Source organism: Nicotiana tomentosiformis, chromosome 10 (assembly GCF_000390325.3).
Source record: "Nicotiana tomentosiformis chromosome 10, ASM39032v3, whole genome shotgun sequence".
NCBI classification, from domain to species: domain Eukaryota; kingdom Viridiplantae; phylum Streptophyta; class Magnoliopsida; order Solanales; family Solanaceae; genus Nicotiana; species Nicotiana tomentosiformis.
In genome coordinates, this window is record NC_090821.1 from 56,669,160 (window position 1) to 56,688,238 (window position 19,079).

The following is a 19,079-nucleotide window of genomic DNA, read 5'->3' on the forward strand; positions in this document are numbered from 1 at the left end:
TTAATTTGGGCCTTTTTCTATATATAGTCTGATTGTAAAACTTAGCCTGAAATGAATTTAAATAAAAAATAAGTTTATATAATCGACCTTAATTTGTTTGCATATGATACATAGTTATTATTATTGTCGTTAGATTCTAAAACAACTGGTGCACTTATATCCTCGATCTGCGACTAGTTCCAAATTGTTCTTTTGCATTATGCATATTTGGTATTTATTACTCCTTTTTATATTTCTTACTTTGGAAAAACCAAATCTATGACCAAAAGAAAGAGGTAAGTATTAAATTTTATGATAGGTAGATTCTTAAACAGTAATTTATTTTTTCGACACTTAAACAGTAATTAAACACATAGCAAAAATGACACTCATTCATCAATTGAATTTGGTTGTCTTTATTCTTATTTTGGCTTATTTCAAGAATAGTTCTTGCTTATGCTATGTTTGACCTATTTTTAGACTTTGTTCTCTTACCTTGATGGTTAAAAGTGCTACTATGACAATGAAATATATTTTACATGTCAGAAATCTAAGTAAAAAATAAAAGGCAACCCGGTCCACTAAGCTCTCGTTATTCGTGAGGTCCGGGGAATGGTCAGACCACAAGGGTCTGTTGTAGGCAGACTTGCCCTGCATTTTTGCAAGAAGTTGTTTTCACAGCTCGAACTCGTGACCTTCCGGTCACATGGTAGCAACTTTACCAGTTACGCCAAGCATTCCCTTCTTCTGAAATCTAAGTAGAATTAGTAAAAAGAGATATGAACTCTCACTTATTGAACCAACTAAAAAACCTCTCATTTATGTTTTGAAATGTTGTTAAGCCACACGATGAAAGTGTGGGAGAGGGTGATTGAAGGGAGGTTGAGGAGGAGTGTGTCCATTTCCGAGAACCAGTTTGATTTCATTCGGGGACGGTCGACTACTGGGGCCATTCATATTGTGAGGAGATTGGTGGAGCAGTATAGGGCAGTGAAGAAGGATTTACATATGGTGTTCATTGACACGGAGAAAGCCTATGACAAAATCCCGATAGAGGTTCTATCGAGATGTTTGGAGGCTAGAGGAGTGCATGTAGCGTATATTAGAGTGATTCAGGACATATATGATGGAGCTAAGACACAGGTTAGGACAGCAGGAGGAGACTCTGACTACTTTTCGGTTAAGATGGAGTTGCATCAGGGATCAACACTTAGCCCGTTTTTGTTTTCCCTAGTGATGGATTTATTGACGCGACACATTCAAGGGGAGGTGCCTTGGTGCTTGTTATTTGCGGATGACATAGTCATGATTGATGAGATGCGAGGTGGCGTTAATGAGAGGCTGGAGGTCTGGAGACATACTCTGGAGTCTAATGGTTTTAAGTTGAGCAGGACCAAGACAAAATACTTGGAGTGCAAGTTCAGTGGTGTTACCCAGGAGGCGGACGAGGATGTGAGGCTCGATACGAAAGTCATTCCCAGGAGAGAGAGAGAGTTTCAAGTATCTGGGGTCTATAATTCAGAAGGATGGGGAGATATATGAGGATGTCACACACCGTATCGGATCAGGGTGGATGAAGTGGATGCTCGCTTTCGGTGTCTTGTGTGATAAGAATGTGCCGTTGAGACTTAAGGGTAAGCTCTACAAGATAATGGTTAGACCGACTATGTTGTATGAGGCAGAGTGTTGGCCAGTCAAAAACTCTCATGTCCAGCAGATGAAAGTAGCGGAAATGAGGATGTTGAGATGGATGTGTGGGCATACTAGGTTGGATAGAATTAAGAATGAAGTTATTTGGGACAATGTGGGAGTATCCCCTGTGGAGGCAAAGATGCGTGAGGCGAGGTTGAGATGGTTCGGGCATGTTAAGAGGAGAAGCACAGATGCCCCAATCATGAGATGTGAGAGGTTGGCCTTGGGAGGTGAGAGGAGGGGTAGCGGTAGGCCAAAGAAGTCTTGGGGGAGAGGTGATCAGGCGGGATATGGCGCAGCTTGAGCTAACTGAGGACATGACCCTAGATAGAAGGGTGTGGAGGTTGAAGATTAGGGTAGAAGGTTAGTAGGTAGTCGTGCGTTTCCTTTTGTCTTCTCTAGTTCGATAGTATTAGTGCTAGTATAATACCTTTTTTTTTTCTTAGTTTGCTATATTCGCATGTCTTGTTCCGTTATTACTTGCTATCAGTAATTCCGTAGTTTGCTAGCAGTACTTCGTTTATATTCTCGTTTGCTGCCTTGGACTTAGTTTTCTAAATATATTGTCTTGCTATTACTTATTATCGGTACCTCTTTCATATTCTCTGTTGCTATTTTCGATTTAGTTTTCTAATTATTTGTCTTGCTATTATTTGCTATCGGGCCTTCTTTCACCATCTTTAGCCGATGGTCTATCGGAAACAGTCTCTCTGCCCTATCAGGGTAGGAGTAAGGCTACGTATATCCTACCCTCTCCATACCCCACTTGTGGGATTATGTTGTTGTTGTTGTTGTTATGTTTTGAAATGAACTATCACTTCTCCCGAGTAAGCAGTGGTTCATTTTTTCATACTAATGAAAGTTGCAGAAGAAAAAAGGAAGAGAGAAAGAAAATCGTAGAAAAAGAACAAAAGTTGCATGATTTGAGACCAAATTTTGTGCAACATGCACATGGAGAAGCTGTCTGGCCGTGGATGAACAAATACAAATAAAAGTATTAACTTTCCATATGCATATTTTGGGTCTGCAAAGAGACATAAAGTTTGTAGTGCAAACTCAACTTGTTGTCTGTCGTCTGTTGTTTTGCCTCTCTTTTTGTCTCTCTTTTTCTTTTTCTTTTTCTTTTCTTTTTCTCTCATTAATTGAATACTTGGAAAAAAGGTGTAAAATAATTCCTGATAGAAAATACTCTTTCCTTAAATGAGATTTACCCGGGCAAATCTAAGTAGGTGTTTGGACATAAAAATTATAATTTTTGAAAAAAAATAGTATTTGGAGTTAGGTTGAAAAATAGTTTGAAATTTAAAATTGTGTTTGGATATGCATTTCACTTGAAAAAACGTTGCTGTTTTGTGAGTGGGGAAACAAAAAATTTTGAATTTTTTTGAAAAACTCATTTTCGAAAAATTTCCAAAAACTTACAAAATTTCATGGACAAACATATTTTTAACAAAAAAAATAAAAAAATATCTATGGACAAACAGTTCCTAAATTAATGGGAACTCAAATTTTTATTTGAGTTGTAGCAGTAACACAAGTAGTAATATGTTTTTTGGTTGGGGGCTCAGACTGAAAATGTCCCACAAAGTAGATCTTCTTGTTCGTCGAGCCGATCCTTTTAGAGTATATTATAATATTATAATTATAATTTGGCATCCAATGGCCAGAGGACCACTCCTTTCTTTGCCCCATTATTGTATGCCAAATTGCCTATTGCCAATACGTTAGGTATCTATAAAATATCTACATATTCAACACCTTTTCCTCTTTCCACTTTTCACTTATTTCATTTCTTTTAATTTGACTTTCTTCTTAGTCAAGTTTCATGATTTTCTTAATGTCGATATCTTCAAGAAATGCAGATCACGAAAAAGAAAAAAAAAAAGTCTTGATACCATCACTAACACTGTAACACAAACTTATCTTATGTTAGTTACAGCGGCGAAAGATTGATCAGTTAAATATTCTTATAAAAATTATACGGTATGTATACATCAAATATTATTGTTGTTACACATATATAAAGTTTTAAACACTACTTTCTGCGATCCACAATAAGTGACTATTTTAACTTTGGCACACCAATTAAGAAAATATAAACTCCTAGAGAAAAAAAAATATTCACTACATTTACCTTAATTAATTGTTACCTTGACACACTGAAATAAATAAAGACAAATTTTGAAAAAATATCTTCTTGATTATATAAATAAACACTTATTTTGAACCAAAATAAAAAGGTAAAATGATCATGTATTGTTGAACGGATAGAGTATTAAACTCCCTTAGTAAAATTCTTGATTTGCCACTAATGTATGTAATAATTAATGGCGAAAAGAATTTACTAACGTATTTAAAGTTCTAAGCATATAGCCATATAGGTAAGGGCCTTCATATGCCAAATTGGTGTGCTTTCTATATTTGTTTGCATGTGCATGTTCATAAATACATAGTTTAAGCCTATAAGTTATTACTCAAGTGAAAAGATGACCATGGACGTAGAGTTGACATTTGACAGATTAGATTAGTGGATTACAAGTTAAATACACTTGAGTTTCAATTTTTTGTACAAAACCGTAGATGGTCATGAAAGCAATTGTGATAGGTCAAAAATTGATGTGTTTTTAATCTTATTACAACAACAACAACAACATATCCAGTATAATTCTACAAGTGTGGTTTGGGGAGAGTAGTATATATGCAGATTTTATTCTTATCTGGTGGAGATAGAAAAGTTGTTTCTAATATGTTATAGAATTTAATGACGTGAATGATAATTAATTATATTGACATTTCAAGAAGAAAATTCATGTTCAAAATTCAAATGGAAGAGCCAGACTAATTAGCTTATTTATTATCATGCTTCAAAAGTCAGGGTAATCCAATGAAAATCTTCTTCATGAGAAAAACCTGCGTTGGTTAATTACAAAGAGAATCAATATATATATATATATATATATATATATATATATATATATATACAAGTTGTGCTCTTTCAGCTTTGGCACATGAAACTTTTACATGGATATTGAAGATCCAAGGTAGTGGATACGAGCTTATTGAATACAATCGATTTGATTTAAATACAAGTGAATTTATTTTAGGTATAAATATATACACACACGTACCTGCATTTATATTAAATTTGAACTTATTGTTGTATAAAGAAATAGTGATATCTATTGGTCTTGCCTTGCCATTTACCACCTTTATTTTATATGTCACTATTCCTCTATTAAAAAATGAATGGCATATCAACAATAATAACATACCCAGTGTGATGCTACAAGTGAGATCTGAGGATGGTGTGTTGTACGCAGACCTTACCCCTACCTTTGTGAGGTAGAGATGTTATTTTCGATACTCTCAACTAAAAAAAATATATTTCAAAATAGGTTTGAAAACTACAAGAGTAAAACAATTATGATGGAAATATTGTAGAACAGAAAAGTAATGACAACCAAAAAATAGTAAAGCTAATCAAAGTAAAAACATGTCGGTAGTCATAAAATTGAACATAAAGATAGCATAATAACAACAATATTAGCAAGGATAAGATGAAGCAACTAAGGTGCTATAAACTAGAACCATGCTCCTCCACATAAAGTATAGGAATCGCTCGATTATTTACTAGACTTCTATTATAATCGCTGGCTACCTTATTCTATCCTAATCCCAGGTCTTCACGTTCTCCCATACTAGAAAAAATGGCATATACCTAGCCATATTTAGAGATTCTTTTTAGTTTAATCTCTGAATTTTATCTCTAATGAGATGTTCTTATAATCATCATGACATGCTTAAGACAAAGAGTTAATGGTATTTTTGGTACATAGCAAAAGATAATTCATTCTTTCTCAAGCTATATCTTGAGTCAACATGCCACATAAATTGAGAAGGAATGAGTATTAATAATCCAATTCACCTTCAAAGCTTGTAGCTTTTTAGGGACCGTACGATTACCACGATTATGATACTAATTTGGTATTAAATTTGAAAATTTAATTTATCTACCGTTTTGGTTATTTGTCTTAGTTAATATCGAATAAATTTTATAATAAAAACTTGATATTATCTATCATATAAGAGGTGAAACTATATAATTGTGAGATTGTAATAGTAGGATAACCTTGTTTTGCGAAGCTCCTGTTTTGGCCATAAATTTTGGCTATTCTTTTTCAAAATAATAATAATTGAAAATACTATTTGTTCATGAAATATGATCAGTTTTTGAAAAACTTTTGAAAAAAATATCAAAGGTGAAATTTTTTCTTCTACTCACAAAATTTTAATTTTTTTTTCAAATAAAATGTATGTCCAAACAAAATTTTTATTTACAAAAATTATTTTCAACGCAACTTAAAAAACTGTTGTTAATTTATGTCCTGGCTTAATTTGATGTTCGTGAAATGATGGTTTGAAAATTGGAAAAGTCGGAAATGAGTAGCGGACATCATTATATGACATGTTTGTTTCCTTTTTTCTTGTTCAAAGGACAGACCAAACAAATGAATGAATTAAAAGTGAATCGAAAATCATACTCCTCGTGTCTTGTCACTAAGAGTGTGCTTGGTATAACGGGATATGTTTTCAGCGGAAAATATTTTTCAAGAAAATATTTGGAAAACAAGTAGTAATTTTATTCATTTTTTGGTATTTGATACGTAAATTAAGGAAAATAACTTCTAAAAAGTATTCATAAATAATTTAGATACAATAAATATGAAGTCATAAACTTTCCAACTAACAACTTTTCGAATCCACAAATTTCATAAACTTCTGAACCGCTAAACTTTTAAACCCGTAAACTCTATAATTTCTAAACCCGCAAACTTCCAAACACATATACCTCCGAACCCATATCTTTGGAACTCGTAAAATTTCGAACATGTAAACTGAAAATGAAAAAACCAGAATTGAAAATATAACTTTTTTTTGCGGGTGAGTGGGTGGTGTAGAAAAACGAAAAAATAGAAAACAGAAAATTAAAAATACCCAAAAAAAGAAAATAGAATTTGCGGGGGTTATTGGGTTAGGGTGGATGAGTGGCGCAGAAAAATAAAAAAATAAAAAATTGAGGTTGGAGGAGGTTGGGGTTAGATGTGAGGGTAAGCAGAATTTTTAGAAAATATTTTCCTAACTTTTTATTTTCCTCCAACTTCAGGAAATATGATTTATAGGAAAATATTTTCCAAACTATTTTGTACAACTAAACAGTAAAAATGTCATACCAAACACTCCCTAATGGCCTAAATATTGATTGGCTGTAAGCGCACACGTTTCAATAAAAGAGTGGCAGATCGTGGCCTCCTTTGTCACCCTTCATTTTTATTTCCTTTTTAAAATGAAATCTGTAGCCATATTTATTGTTTATGATATACATGAATTATACATTAATTATACATAATTATACGTATATTATAGATGAATATTCATATATGATTTATCTATCGGCTATTATAAATTTAAACGACTAGGTGGAAGGGTTAAATTCCTATTTTAAAACTTACCGCTTGATAGTTGCCTGTACATAGTTATATTATAGATGAATATTCATGGTTTTATATTATAGATGAATATTCATATATGACTTTCTTGTTTGGATTTGACAAAATCATATTTGGGCCCACTTTGTACTTTATGGGCCTTTACCCCATTTGTTTTCACCTAGGGCTTAGCATTCCGTCATGTAGAAATAGTAGGGGCAGGGCAAGTGCACATATAGCCATTCTCAGGAATATTATTTAAAAATTAATCAATACTTATTTTTGTCCTGAAATTTTAAATTAAATTTTTTAACTTAAGGATATTTTTGTCGAGTTGAAAAAATGAAATTCAGGACGCACTAGTTAATTCCTAAATAGCAGCCCTTTAGAGTGGCTATCTGGTGTCATTTCTACAAAATAGCCCGCACTGGCCATATCTTTAAAATATAACCCATGTCCTGAAGTTTGAGATTTCACAAGTAAAATTCCCGACATTATTATGGAGTTTCAGTTGTAGAATTTAGAAACTCTATTATGGAATTTAGAGTTCAGTGTAGAAATGACATCAGGATCAGGTAACTGCTTTTAAGGGTATTGTTTAAAACATAGCCAGTTTCTAAAAAGTAATTTAAAGTTATTAATCTCATAAAGGAAAGCATGCAAAACAGCATCCCTCTAAAAACAACTTTCCTCTCTACACAGAGTATATTCATAAGAATGCGACAACTCTGACTATTGTATCAAATTCATAAATAAAAGTCAAAGAAAAAAGAAAAAAAAACTCTACCTACAAATTTGTTAATTTTCTCACTCACTACTGTTCTACATGAAAACTAGCCATTAGTTGAAATGAGATCATCAAAAAATAGAGACATCTGCATCAAAAACTGATATACAAATGCACACATCAAAGAAAATATAGACATACTATTTAACCTTTTCCTATTTTCTGCTGCTCTTTGTTGTTTGAATGCAGAATCTAGCTTGCTCGAAGATAGTAGAAAATTTACACTTCCACAGCAAAGAGCAGAGAAGATCGTCAAAATCCATCCTTAGCGTCTTTTCCTGTAACAAATTCCCAGTTGCTACAAATTAGACATTAGGTGTGATGTTGTACTTCTCGCAGATTTTTTGTCCATTTTCATTCCACCACTTTTCTGCCTCTTCCTCTGTGAAGATTTTACGGCTGTAGGAAAGCACACGAAACTTCAGCAAACAAATCAAGATAATTCAAGTCGAAGCAAAGTTAATAATTAAACACTAATTTAGATTCATCTGCAATGCATTTATGTTTCATGAGTCTTTGTTTGATCTGCAATGACACTTTTTAGTTAGGACTTAGGTACATATAAAAAGGGCAGCCCGGTGCACCAAGCATCCCGCGTTCACGCAGAGCCCGGGGAAGGGCCACACCCTAGGGGTGTAATATAGGCAGCCTACCCTGATGCAAGCATTAGTAGCTGATTCCACGGCTCGAGCACGTGATCTATAGGTCACACGGAGACAACTTAGCCATTGCTCCAAGGCTCCGCTTTTAGGTAAGTATGAAGAGAATTATTCCACCTATTTGATGTCGAATACTGTTTTTTCAAGAAACAAAAGTATACAGTAACAACTTTTACAGGTATTTTAGCTGAAATCACAGTTTTCTGTTCCTCTCGCTAAATGCTCTGACTCTTCCGGCAATTTGAAGCTATTGATCAGAGGTTTACATGATCATGCCAAATAAAAAGGACATACATGCATGCAAATGAACCATTTCTGATATCAGTTGGCATTGACGAAAACAGACTAGTCGTCAATTCAGGAATCATAATGGGCAGTGCACAAAGCATCCCGCGTTCACGCAGGGTCCGGGGAAGGGCCGCACATGTATGCAGTGACTGATTCCATGGCTCAATCCCGTGACCTATAGGTCACACGGAGACAACTTGACCGTTGCTCCAAGATTCCCCTTCAATTCAGGAAGCATAATAAGTTGTTAAATTGGACAGCACATATGATGAATACAAAAACATGAAAAGAGAAATTGCTAGCTAATTCTCCGATTCACAAGTCAAATATCACATATTATAAGCTCTTACTGAAGTTGTTCAATGGAAAGAGTAAACTGCTGAGTGGTTAGTTATTTTTACTGCCCAAAAAATGAAACAGGTTAAAAAGATAAGTACCTGAAACGAACTCGTTTCAGTTCATTGCCTCCATCTGGTAAGGAAAAAAGATACAGGTAGATGCCTGGTTCAACTTGTATCATTCGCTCAGCCTTCTGCTTTCTAGACTTAATACCCTTGGCTGAGACAGGAGTATTAGAACTACCACTGCACTCGGTTATGGCTGCGGTGCTTATACAACTACCATTAGAAGGACGGCTACGGTCACACGATGTTTGTTCAGCATTAAAATCTAAATTGCCGGTGGAGATCTGCTCTTCTGGAAGCCTTTCAGTGATCTCCTTCAGCTGTAGAAAATTGGAATATCCATGCCATTAGAATACAGGACACCGATCTCAAAGGAATAAGCAGATATCCAAGTATGAACTGAAAACATTAGAAGAGATGGGAAGAAGAAAAAAAGCAAAGCACATCTAATATAGTTGACCAGCGAGGAGACAATCGGTGATGGGAGGTATCGAGGTAAACTAATTTGTGAGGGACAAGACTAGAAGACTTTCTTTTCTAGATGTAATTTCATCTTCTTGAAGTATGAAAACTGCCTGTCCTCCATCTTTTAGTCTTCTCAACTATAAAGTTTTTCCTCTCTTGAGTCGAGAAGAGATGATTTTCTGCAACTAAACCATCTTACAGCAATTTGTACTACTTGTTACTCATCAGCTAGTTAAGCTTATGAAGAAAGTGATTCGTTTTATGCAGTGAGTATACGAAATGACTGGAAAATATGAGATATTAACCAAATAAACAAAAACACAGAAGACATACTCTGACCGCTTTCTGAGAATCTCAAATAGCTAGCCGATGCATAATGAGAACCTTATAGGTCATGCACATGTAAGTGTGTACCATGTAAATTTATGTCATGGTAAAACAGCGATGAGCAGCATATACGGTTGAATGAATAATGTGAGCGCTACAATATCCGAACTAATAGATTGAGTTCCCACAAGTTGGAACTAGCTTCAGTAACTGCTAACAGAAAATGAATGACTGCAATTGATGAGCAAATAGATAACAAATTTTGCCAAGAACAGAACAAAATTTGATCTGGGCGTATGATAATATAAAGCTATTAAAACTTGATTGAACTGAAGAACGCTAAAATGGTTACAAGATCTTTATGTGCAACAACAATGCAAACATTGGAGATAAAATGTTTGAATATAAAGATCATCCAACCTGGGCTGTTAGAGACTTGATTACTTGTTTTGCCGCTTTTCTTTTCTCTTCTTCAATAGCTGCTTTTGCAGTAACATCCTTCAACTGCTTTGTCTTTCTCTCAAGTTCAACTTCAAGAAGTTGAGATTTTCTTGCAAGATCTTCCAACTACAAACATTTTTGAGTCAATCTCATCAGTATGGAGCTTTGTTATCACGTTACTTAATTGCTCGCAGAGGTATGCATCAAGAATATTTAAACTATTGTGTATATTAGTAAGGATCAACTAAAAAGATACATTATCAGTTAGGATCAATCAGAAAGATGTTATGACTGTAATTATGCATTCTTTCCTAATTTAGACTGTGTCAACTGTCAACACTAATTAAGCCATGGTTTCTTCAGCGAATAATCAAGCTGAACATTCGTCTAGTTCTCTTCTCTACTACTTTTTTACATGGTATTAGAACCAGGGTACGAAATCATTTCCCTGAAAAATTGGTACATTATCCAGATCTCCAGTTCAACCGTCAAAAGGACAAAAAGGCCAGAACAGGAAATTTTCCAAAGAACAGATACACAGAAGCTTTCGACGAACAAGGACTTAATTTTGTCTCTTGGAAGTGATTTCTAGGCTGCACTGCCGCTTCAAACCCAGCCTCCAAAATGGAAATCCCATCGAACAAAAGAGGAGCATGTACACCCTCCACTTCTTGTAAGCATGGCACTTTAACTATAAGTGGAATAACAGTCATTCAGCCTATTGCTCTTTCTCTTATCAGAAGAGAGAGAGCATTGAAAACAGAAAAGAGAGCGCATTCTCAAGCCAAGAATAAGTGTCGTAGACAATATGCACAAACAAGTCTTTTCAGTGAGAGTAACAATTTTAGCTTTACTAGGGTGGACAGAAAATCAAGCCAATCTTGATGAACTTCTCGCATCGGCAATCTAGTTGATAACCACTCCACCTAGTTCTCTGAGCCTTTCACATCATACTGACCTATCACCACCCTTTGAAACTCAATGGTTTAGTTTATCAGTGATTCCTCACTTGGAAATTCAGGTACTTTTTCTTCTTGTTTCAAAATTAGATTTTCCTATGATCTTTTGGTCTCAGATACCTCTAATCATACCCCTCTATTACGTCGATTGCTTCTTCTTTTTTATTTTTTTGCATAAGGACAGGAGACATGCAGAGGTGTTAGGTATTCTGACGCAGACTTGAATGATCTCCTTCATATAGATGATCCACCTTAACGTGTTGCATCTTAACTGTCAGCGGCCTACTATCTTGGAAACTTAAGAAGCTTGGTTTCATAGAAAATTGGAGGAAATGAACATATGAAACGGATTAGTGAGAGTCAAACCGCATTACAAATTGTTTCAAATTCTGGGGTTCATGAAATACTAAAGGACATAGAATTTGATTGTTACATTATCAGGCAATTTTTTTGAATAGAATGTATAACTACCAGTTTTGTTAATACAAGTGACTAGTTAGCAGATATCCTCACAAAATCACTTCGAAACTTCAGGGTCGAATACATTAACAACAAGTTTGGAGCATACAATATTTAAGGTCAAATTTAAAAGGATATTAAGAATGTTTTGTTAATTAAACAATAATTAAGAAGAGAATTGATATATCAGTTAGGATCATTTAGGCTGATTTATTATCAGGATCAATCAAAGAGATTCAAGGACTGTTATTAATCCTTCAGAACATGTTTAAACACTATTTAAAATCCAATAGCATGAGCGATCGAGGTGAACATTCCTCCAATTTAATTCTCCTCTACTTCACCTACAGCTTGCAACCACATATTCAAGGGGATGAATGATTCATACAGCATAGTCACTGAAATTCGCACCTAATCCCATGTCCAAAACTAATCGATTTAAGTTTCCATCTTGATCGACCTTTATCTTATTAAATAAAGATGCAAAGCTACTGATCATCCACCAATGTAATTAGCTATCTGAAATAGTTTGTTTGCTAGTTTTAAGATGCTACTATAGTTGCACGTCATGTGGTCCGGCCATATGACCAGGAGGTCACGGGTTCGAGCCGTGGAAACAGCCTCTTGCAGAAATGCAGGGTAAGACTGTGTACAATAGACCCGTGGTCCGTCCCTTCCCTGGACCCCCCACATAGCGGGAGCTTAGTGCACCGGGCTGCTCTTTTATTAGTTGCACGTCAAATTAAAAGCAGATGGTTGCACATACAAGATTCAAAATTATTTTTCAGATGTAGGACAACTTCATTCTTAAGTAATCGCTGGATAAAGTGTAGAATGGTTTTCTCCTATCTTTTTCTCCTCATATCTTCTTCTTGTCAATGTGTCTACACGACGGTTCATGACATGTAGGTTTATAGGCTGTCCAACATCCCGTTGAAGGTAACACCGAAATGAGAAACAGCATTAGCCCATTTTCACGCATAAAATCAACAGATAATTTCTTGAAACGTAGTTATCTCAATAACACAACTTGGATATCTGGAAACAGATATAACGGATGGTTATACAGGAGGGAAGAGATTTTGGGAGGCAGATTAAAAACAGACCTTTTCGTAAGGAGAGCTGAATTCAAATAAAAATATTAATCATTTAAGCTTATAAAAAAACATCAATCATTTCAGGAACCTAATCTTGTAGCACCTAAAATCAACATAATGTGTATAGACATGAAATCATGTCATGTCTATCTATCGCACCGCATGCATACACATCTTTTTCACATCGAAGGAGCAATTTGAAATGCGAACATCACATACTCTACTGAACTGCTCCAATGACAGTTGTATTGGATATTTATAATTGAATCTTCCATATAAGAATATAAATTAGAAGTTGTGGCATGAATTTAGCATCATTATGATGCTGTTAAATGTTTTAGAACGAACTGAAAGTTAGTAACTGACTATTTGTTTTTAACTTTGCATTAGCACCTCATGAATTCAATAATAGGCAAAAACAATTACAGGCGGAGTGCTCATCAGAACACAGATTTATAATTAGCAAGAAGCCATAAAGAGATATAGAGTTGAAATAACACAAGCATTAGGATTTAGCATGAAGAAACTGGAAATTTTCCCCCCCGCATAGAAATAGCTCACCTGTGCCTTTAATTGTTTGACCTCCTGGCTTAAGCTCTCATTAATAGGCTTCAAATTATCTACAACTACTTCAGCTGTACGAACAGGACGATACGGAGTTGGTATTGCAGGCCATGATGGACTTGTCTTTCCTGGCAAAGGAGATGTCGACTGAGAAACCACTCTCGCACTCGGAAGAGAAGCTGATAAGAGACTTTTTGAAACTCGAAATGGACTGATTGGTGATTTAGGTAAGGAAAAGCTTTCCCTCTGAGCATTTTCACTTTGAAAAGAAAATGCAGGGTTCTCATTTTGATCAACCCTGGAAATTCTGCCCTGAATGCGGTTGAATGAGTCAGAAGACGAGAGTCTGGAAGTTTGACCTACAAATAGAGGAAGCCCGCTCTCTTTATCTGTCTGTTCATAAGCCTTATAAATTCCAGTTTTGACTTTTGGAACTCGAGACATAGATTCTGATTCAATTGTTTTCTGTAACTTGTCAAAACAATCATCACAGACACGATATGGCTTGTTTGTGCTTGGGGCTAATGATGCTTTAAGTGATTTTTTGCTGCTGCATGCTTTGCAAAAGACAAACCCACAATTGTAACAATTATGACGTTTTCTTCTGAAATTGAAAGGGATACGACATCCAAAGCATACAGAATTATCAGCACTTAATGCCCAATTGTGTACACAAATAGCAGCAGTAAAATTTGAACCACACACTATTCTCTTTACTTGTTTATCCCTCAAAATATCTACTAGAGTTGGCGTATACTTATTCTCACAGTCCCCATGACCTAGTTGTCCATTTTCACCCTTTCCCCACGTATAAACTTCTGTTTTGGACGTCAAAACTGCAACATGGTGTGAACCACAAGAAATTTCCTCCACAGTACTGTCAGCAATATTACCTTCTACACGAATTGGTAACTTCCCATTTGCTAGAGGGAAACCAAGCTGGCCATAAACAGTACTACCCATTGTATATACTCGGCCCCCAGTTGTCAATGCAACGGTCATGGTATAGCCACAGGCTACTTGACTGAAGTTTATGCCAACCAATGCAGCTATGCACTCAGGAGCTAGTCTCGGTTCATCGCCACCATGTCCTAGTCGCCCTTTGTCTCCGTCTCCCCAGGTGAATAGCGTTCCGGACGGACCATCGGATGGTCCAGAATCCAATCCACTCATTAGTTCAACTATAGCAGCAGTATGCCAAACACCACAAGCAACCTTGAGTGTCCTCAGTCCTTTAAAACTTTCCACCTCTCTAGGAGTAATATATACGGAACGATCCCCATGACCCAACGCACCAAAAGTTCCATCTCCAAATGTAAACAAGCGGCTGGCAGATGTTATGAGAGCTGTATGCCAAGGCCCACAGGAAACATGAGCCACTCTTAAACCTTCCATGAGCCCACATACTCTCTTTGGGATCCAGTGACTGGCTTCACTTCTGTGTCCAAGCAAACCTGAGCTTTTGGCGCCGTCACCCCAGGTGTATAGATCCCCGGAGGATGTAACAGCACATGAGTGATATTCTCCACATGCAATTACCTCAACATTCATTGCTCTGAGATTGTTGATGAGCTTGGGATGTGAAACGTCTGTTTCTGCCCCATGCCCCAGCCTGCCGCCTGCTTCTTCACCCCAGCTGAATACCTCTCCTTGTTTTGTAACTAACATAGCATGCTTAGTACCACAGGCAATACTCTGAACATCGAGTACCACAGTTGACTCTAGTGCCTTGGGGGTATACGCATTAATCCTTGTGCCAGATGATCTGCCAATTCTGTGCTTACCACCGCCCAATAGCCCGTTGCCAGTACCTTCTCCCCAAATGAAGACATCTCCTAGGTTATCAAAATCTTCAAGGCAAGAACCCTGGCTGGATGAACTTATGGCACTAGATAAACTAACTCGGAATGTATCGGCCGTAGAACTTCGAGCATTTGAGTTGTCAACTGTTCCAGAAGACAACGAGCTAAGATTAAAGGCAACTGTTTCAGCAAGTGTAGGACTCTTGGCAGCTGCAGTGTATGAAATAATGTCAGCATAGGCTTTTCCGAGCCTGCTCTGAGGTAGACTCTCAGTTCTCTGATTGTCTCCTTGTTCCTGAGGCAAAAAAAGATGGTCATACAGCATTCTTGAATCAGTTGGACGAGGGAAGGAGTGAGAGGAGAGAAAGAATGAACACACACAACTAAAGAAGGTACAACAAATGCTAACATACAATAGATGAAGTTGATGTGGTGACTCGTTCACCATGCGGACTATCAGGAAACACGGGTTCACTTCTTGCATCATTTCTTCCTTTGCGAGAGCGTCCCCGTGTAATTATTGCCTTCAGCCCAGCAATCCATACCTCAGCTTCATCCTTGTCTTTACAGATCTACACAGATATCATTAGAGTTGTAGAAATGTTTTTAAGACTATGTTGTAGAAATCAAAATGCTCATTTTTTTACAGCAGGAAAGCATATTTATTTTCATTGAGGAGACAAATCAGAAACCTACCAAGTCCAAAGATCTGTCATTACAGATGAGAGAAAATGATTGATACTCCTTTTCAGGTCGAGGATATCGCTGGAATATTGCCTAAGGAGGAGAAATATTAAAGCTGTTTTGTTCAGCCACTTGAAACGAAAGCTCCAGAACAAGAAAATTGAGGGAGAAAATTTCCTTTATTAGGGAAGAAATGTGGAAATAGTCAAACTCACAGTTCTCTGTCCAGGAATAATCCTTGAAACATGACACAGTTCAAGCTGTTTTTCTTCTTTGCCGTGATACCATACCAACGCAGATTCGTCCTGATACATATCCAAGAAAGCCCTTAGTGATACGGCATAAATACAACTTGTAATCAAGTTTCCAACAAGTAAAAAAAGAACTAGTACTTATTGAAATGCATATTCAACATTTTTTTGATAATCAAAAAATCCCCGAGGACAGCTTGTGCACGATTCAGAACTCGGTGGATCTTAACTTTGTGCATGATACTCTGTGCAAATTATAAGGGATCCTGAACGTCAAACAGTTTCTATCTTTTGACAAAATGTTCATATAAGAATGAATATCAGCAAAGACATAATGCCGTGGTTCTTAACTTTTCTAGTATCATACAAACGTCATACTCACTTCCAACGAGACCACTAATTTTAATGTGTCTTTCTGCAGACTGAAGATGTTAAGAACTTAAATGCATAGATACTGTATTATGTCCTTCAGCATGCATTTTAGCCTCATGACCCACAAAGGAAAATAATAATATTGAAAATGAGATAATTAAAGAACTCACATTAGAAAGACGAAAAGGACAGAACTTGGGTTTTCCTCTGCGCCCATACTTCAGCAGATTTGCTCCTTTCTTAAGCGCTGCAATGGCCTTCAAATGAAACAAAGCCAAGAAGAAAAGATAGCAAGCAGAAACAGTTAAGCTTAATATCTACATGCAGCGTGATAAATACATTCATTTTGCATTCCCAAATCTAGAACCTCATAATTACTCTCAGAGGCAGAGGGAGCCTCTATGCTATGGGCTTAACTGAACTCCATATTTTGGATGCAAAACACACACACATATATATATATATATATTAGGTACGTATGCAGAGGCAGACCTAGGATGTGAAGGTGGCGGGGACATAGAGCAACTGCTCAACCAGTGCCCCCATCGGATTTTTGATCTTAAGGGTTCCAAGCAAAATATATGACGGTTTTTCAACATATACACTTATATATTTAGAATTTTGCCGAAGTTAACGGGGTCTGGTGACCCCTCTTCTACAAGCATAGGTCCGCCTCTGTAACGTATGCATGTATATCAATGTGGGTGAAAAACCACTGAAATTTCAACATATATTAGATTTTGAACTCATATTTATTAAAAGTATAATGAGTTCAATACTAATAACTTCAAATCCTGGACCCGTCTCTAATTACGCTATAGTAGTTTTGCGAATAAAACAAAAAGGAAGCAAAATAAGTACCTGATCAATGTCCCTATCAGCAAGACTAGACCTCTGGAAATCAGCCATTCAAGTGGTAATACTATTAGGTGAAAATCCCCAGCACCCATCTGAACAACCACAGGGAAAACTCCTTCCCCTACTAGTATACCCCATATACTAATACCCTCAATCCCCTCAGCTACATTAAATACAGCACCCAATTCCTTCATTTATCCCATTGTATGTACAAGTCATAAAATTCTCAATAAAACATTCCCTTGTCCAAATAGCAACCAACATTCAACTCCTCCAGCAGCTGAAAACAGAAAGTCACCATTTATGAAAATTTTGTATAAATTCAAGAAATGAAATTAAACAGGATAATTTGATTCTATAACAAAAAAGGTCATGTTTTACCTTCTTTTCTTGAAAATTTTGAGACGATTGAGCCGTTGATACTTATCTGATGAGCCAAAAAAATGTCTTTTGGGAGCTTAAGCCAATAGCCAAAAATTGGATACAAACATGCAAACAATGAATGTTTTTTGAGTATGAAAATTGAAAAGAATGCGTTCTTGCTTTAATTTCAATCTTGAATTTTTTTATTATTTTTAGAAACCCATATTATAGTAAAAGTAATAATACAATTTTTTTTAAAGGAAAATAATTCTTTCGTGCGTCCCTTAATGTTCTTTTTGGTGTTGTTTGTACCAATGATCTCTTTTTTAATTTATTTGTTTATTGTTCATGTTATCTGGTGAAGTTCAATACATGTCAGCGACCTGACAAAGTACCAACCTCGGATTTGATGATTGAGATGTTTGGTTTTGTCTTTTTGACGAATAAGGCCAAAAAGTATATGTATTTGTATCCGAGACCCTATTAGTCAAACAAAAAAGAGGTTTCTAATACTTCACTTTAAATTAAATATATTCCTTTAATCAAATCATCTCTACTTCTTCATCAAAAAGAAAAAGATATTGAAAGTCCTTTTTGTTTCTTTTGGAAAAAAAACTTCGTCTTTAACTTATTTCATCGCAGAAGACTACAATATTCTGGATTCACAACTTATCTAAAATAAGAGAAAGAAACAAGTAGAAAAATCTTGCACCATCTTATATGAGTCTCTTCAACTCGGACTTATTGCTATTGATTCGGTGACCCCTAAAGGACGTGGTAAGCAAAAATTAATTATTGAAATAAAATTACGTCAATTCTTCAAAATATTATATGCTACAAGTGAATATTTACAAAAGAAATAAATTTTAATTTTAGGATGATTAACATTTTTAATCCAGTTCATATAATATTTTTCTCGGGAGCTAAAGGAAATGCATTACAGATACATCAATTAATAGGTACGAGAGGATTAATATCGGATCCTCCGGATAAATGATTGATTTGTTTGGTTTCTACACTTTTATTTCTCAATTTTTACCGTTTGACGGTATATGAAATTTTGTTTTGTTTTTCTAGAAAAGAATTCCATTCAAAATTTTAGTACTTCTTTTAATAAGTTCGTTTTATCCTTGCCACGATCC

At 35.8% G+C, this 19,079-nt stretch overlaps 2 protein-coding genes across 2 annotated transcripts; one reads left to right on the forward strand and one right to left on the reverse strand.

The window, feature by feature from the left end:
• The first annotated feature begins 1,552 nt into the window (after window positions 1-1,552).
• LOC138900213 (uncharacterized) lies at window positions 1,553-1,975 on the forward strand. Its single transcript, XM_070186933.1, has one exon. The coding sequence runs from the start codon at window positions 1,553-1,555 to the stop codon at window positions 1,973-1,975; it is 423 nt and encodes a 140-aa protein (XP_070043034.1).
• Window positions 1,976-7,941: 5,966 nt separating this feature from the next.
• On the reverse strand, window positions 7,942-18,414 carry LOC104094479 (PH, RCC1 and FYVE domains-containing protein 1-like). Its single transcript, XM_009600420.4, has 10 exons — window positions 17,956-18,414; window positions 17,578-17,854; window positions 16,887-16,973; window positions 16,309-16,398; window positions 16,106-16,186; window positions 15,823-15,981; window positions 13,605-15,704; window positions 10,508-10,654; window positions 9,329-9,615; window positions 7,942-8,343 (listed from the first exon to the last, which is right to left on the reverse strand). Exons 2-10 carry the CDS (start codon window positions 17,623-17,625, stop codon window positions 8,250-8,252), a joined length of 3,093 nt encoding a protein of 1,030 aa, XP_009598715.1. The 5' UTR covers window positions 17,626-17,854; window positions 17,956-18,414; the 3' UTR covers window positions 7,942-8,249.
• Window positions 18,415-19,079: the final 665 nt, after the last annotated feature.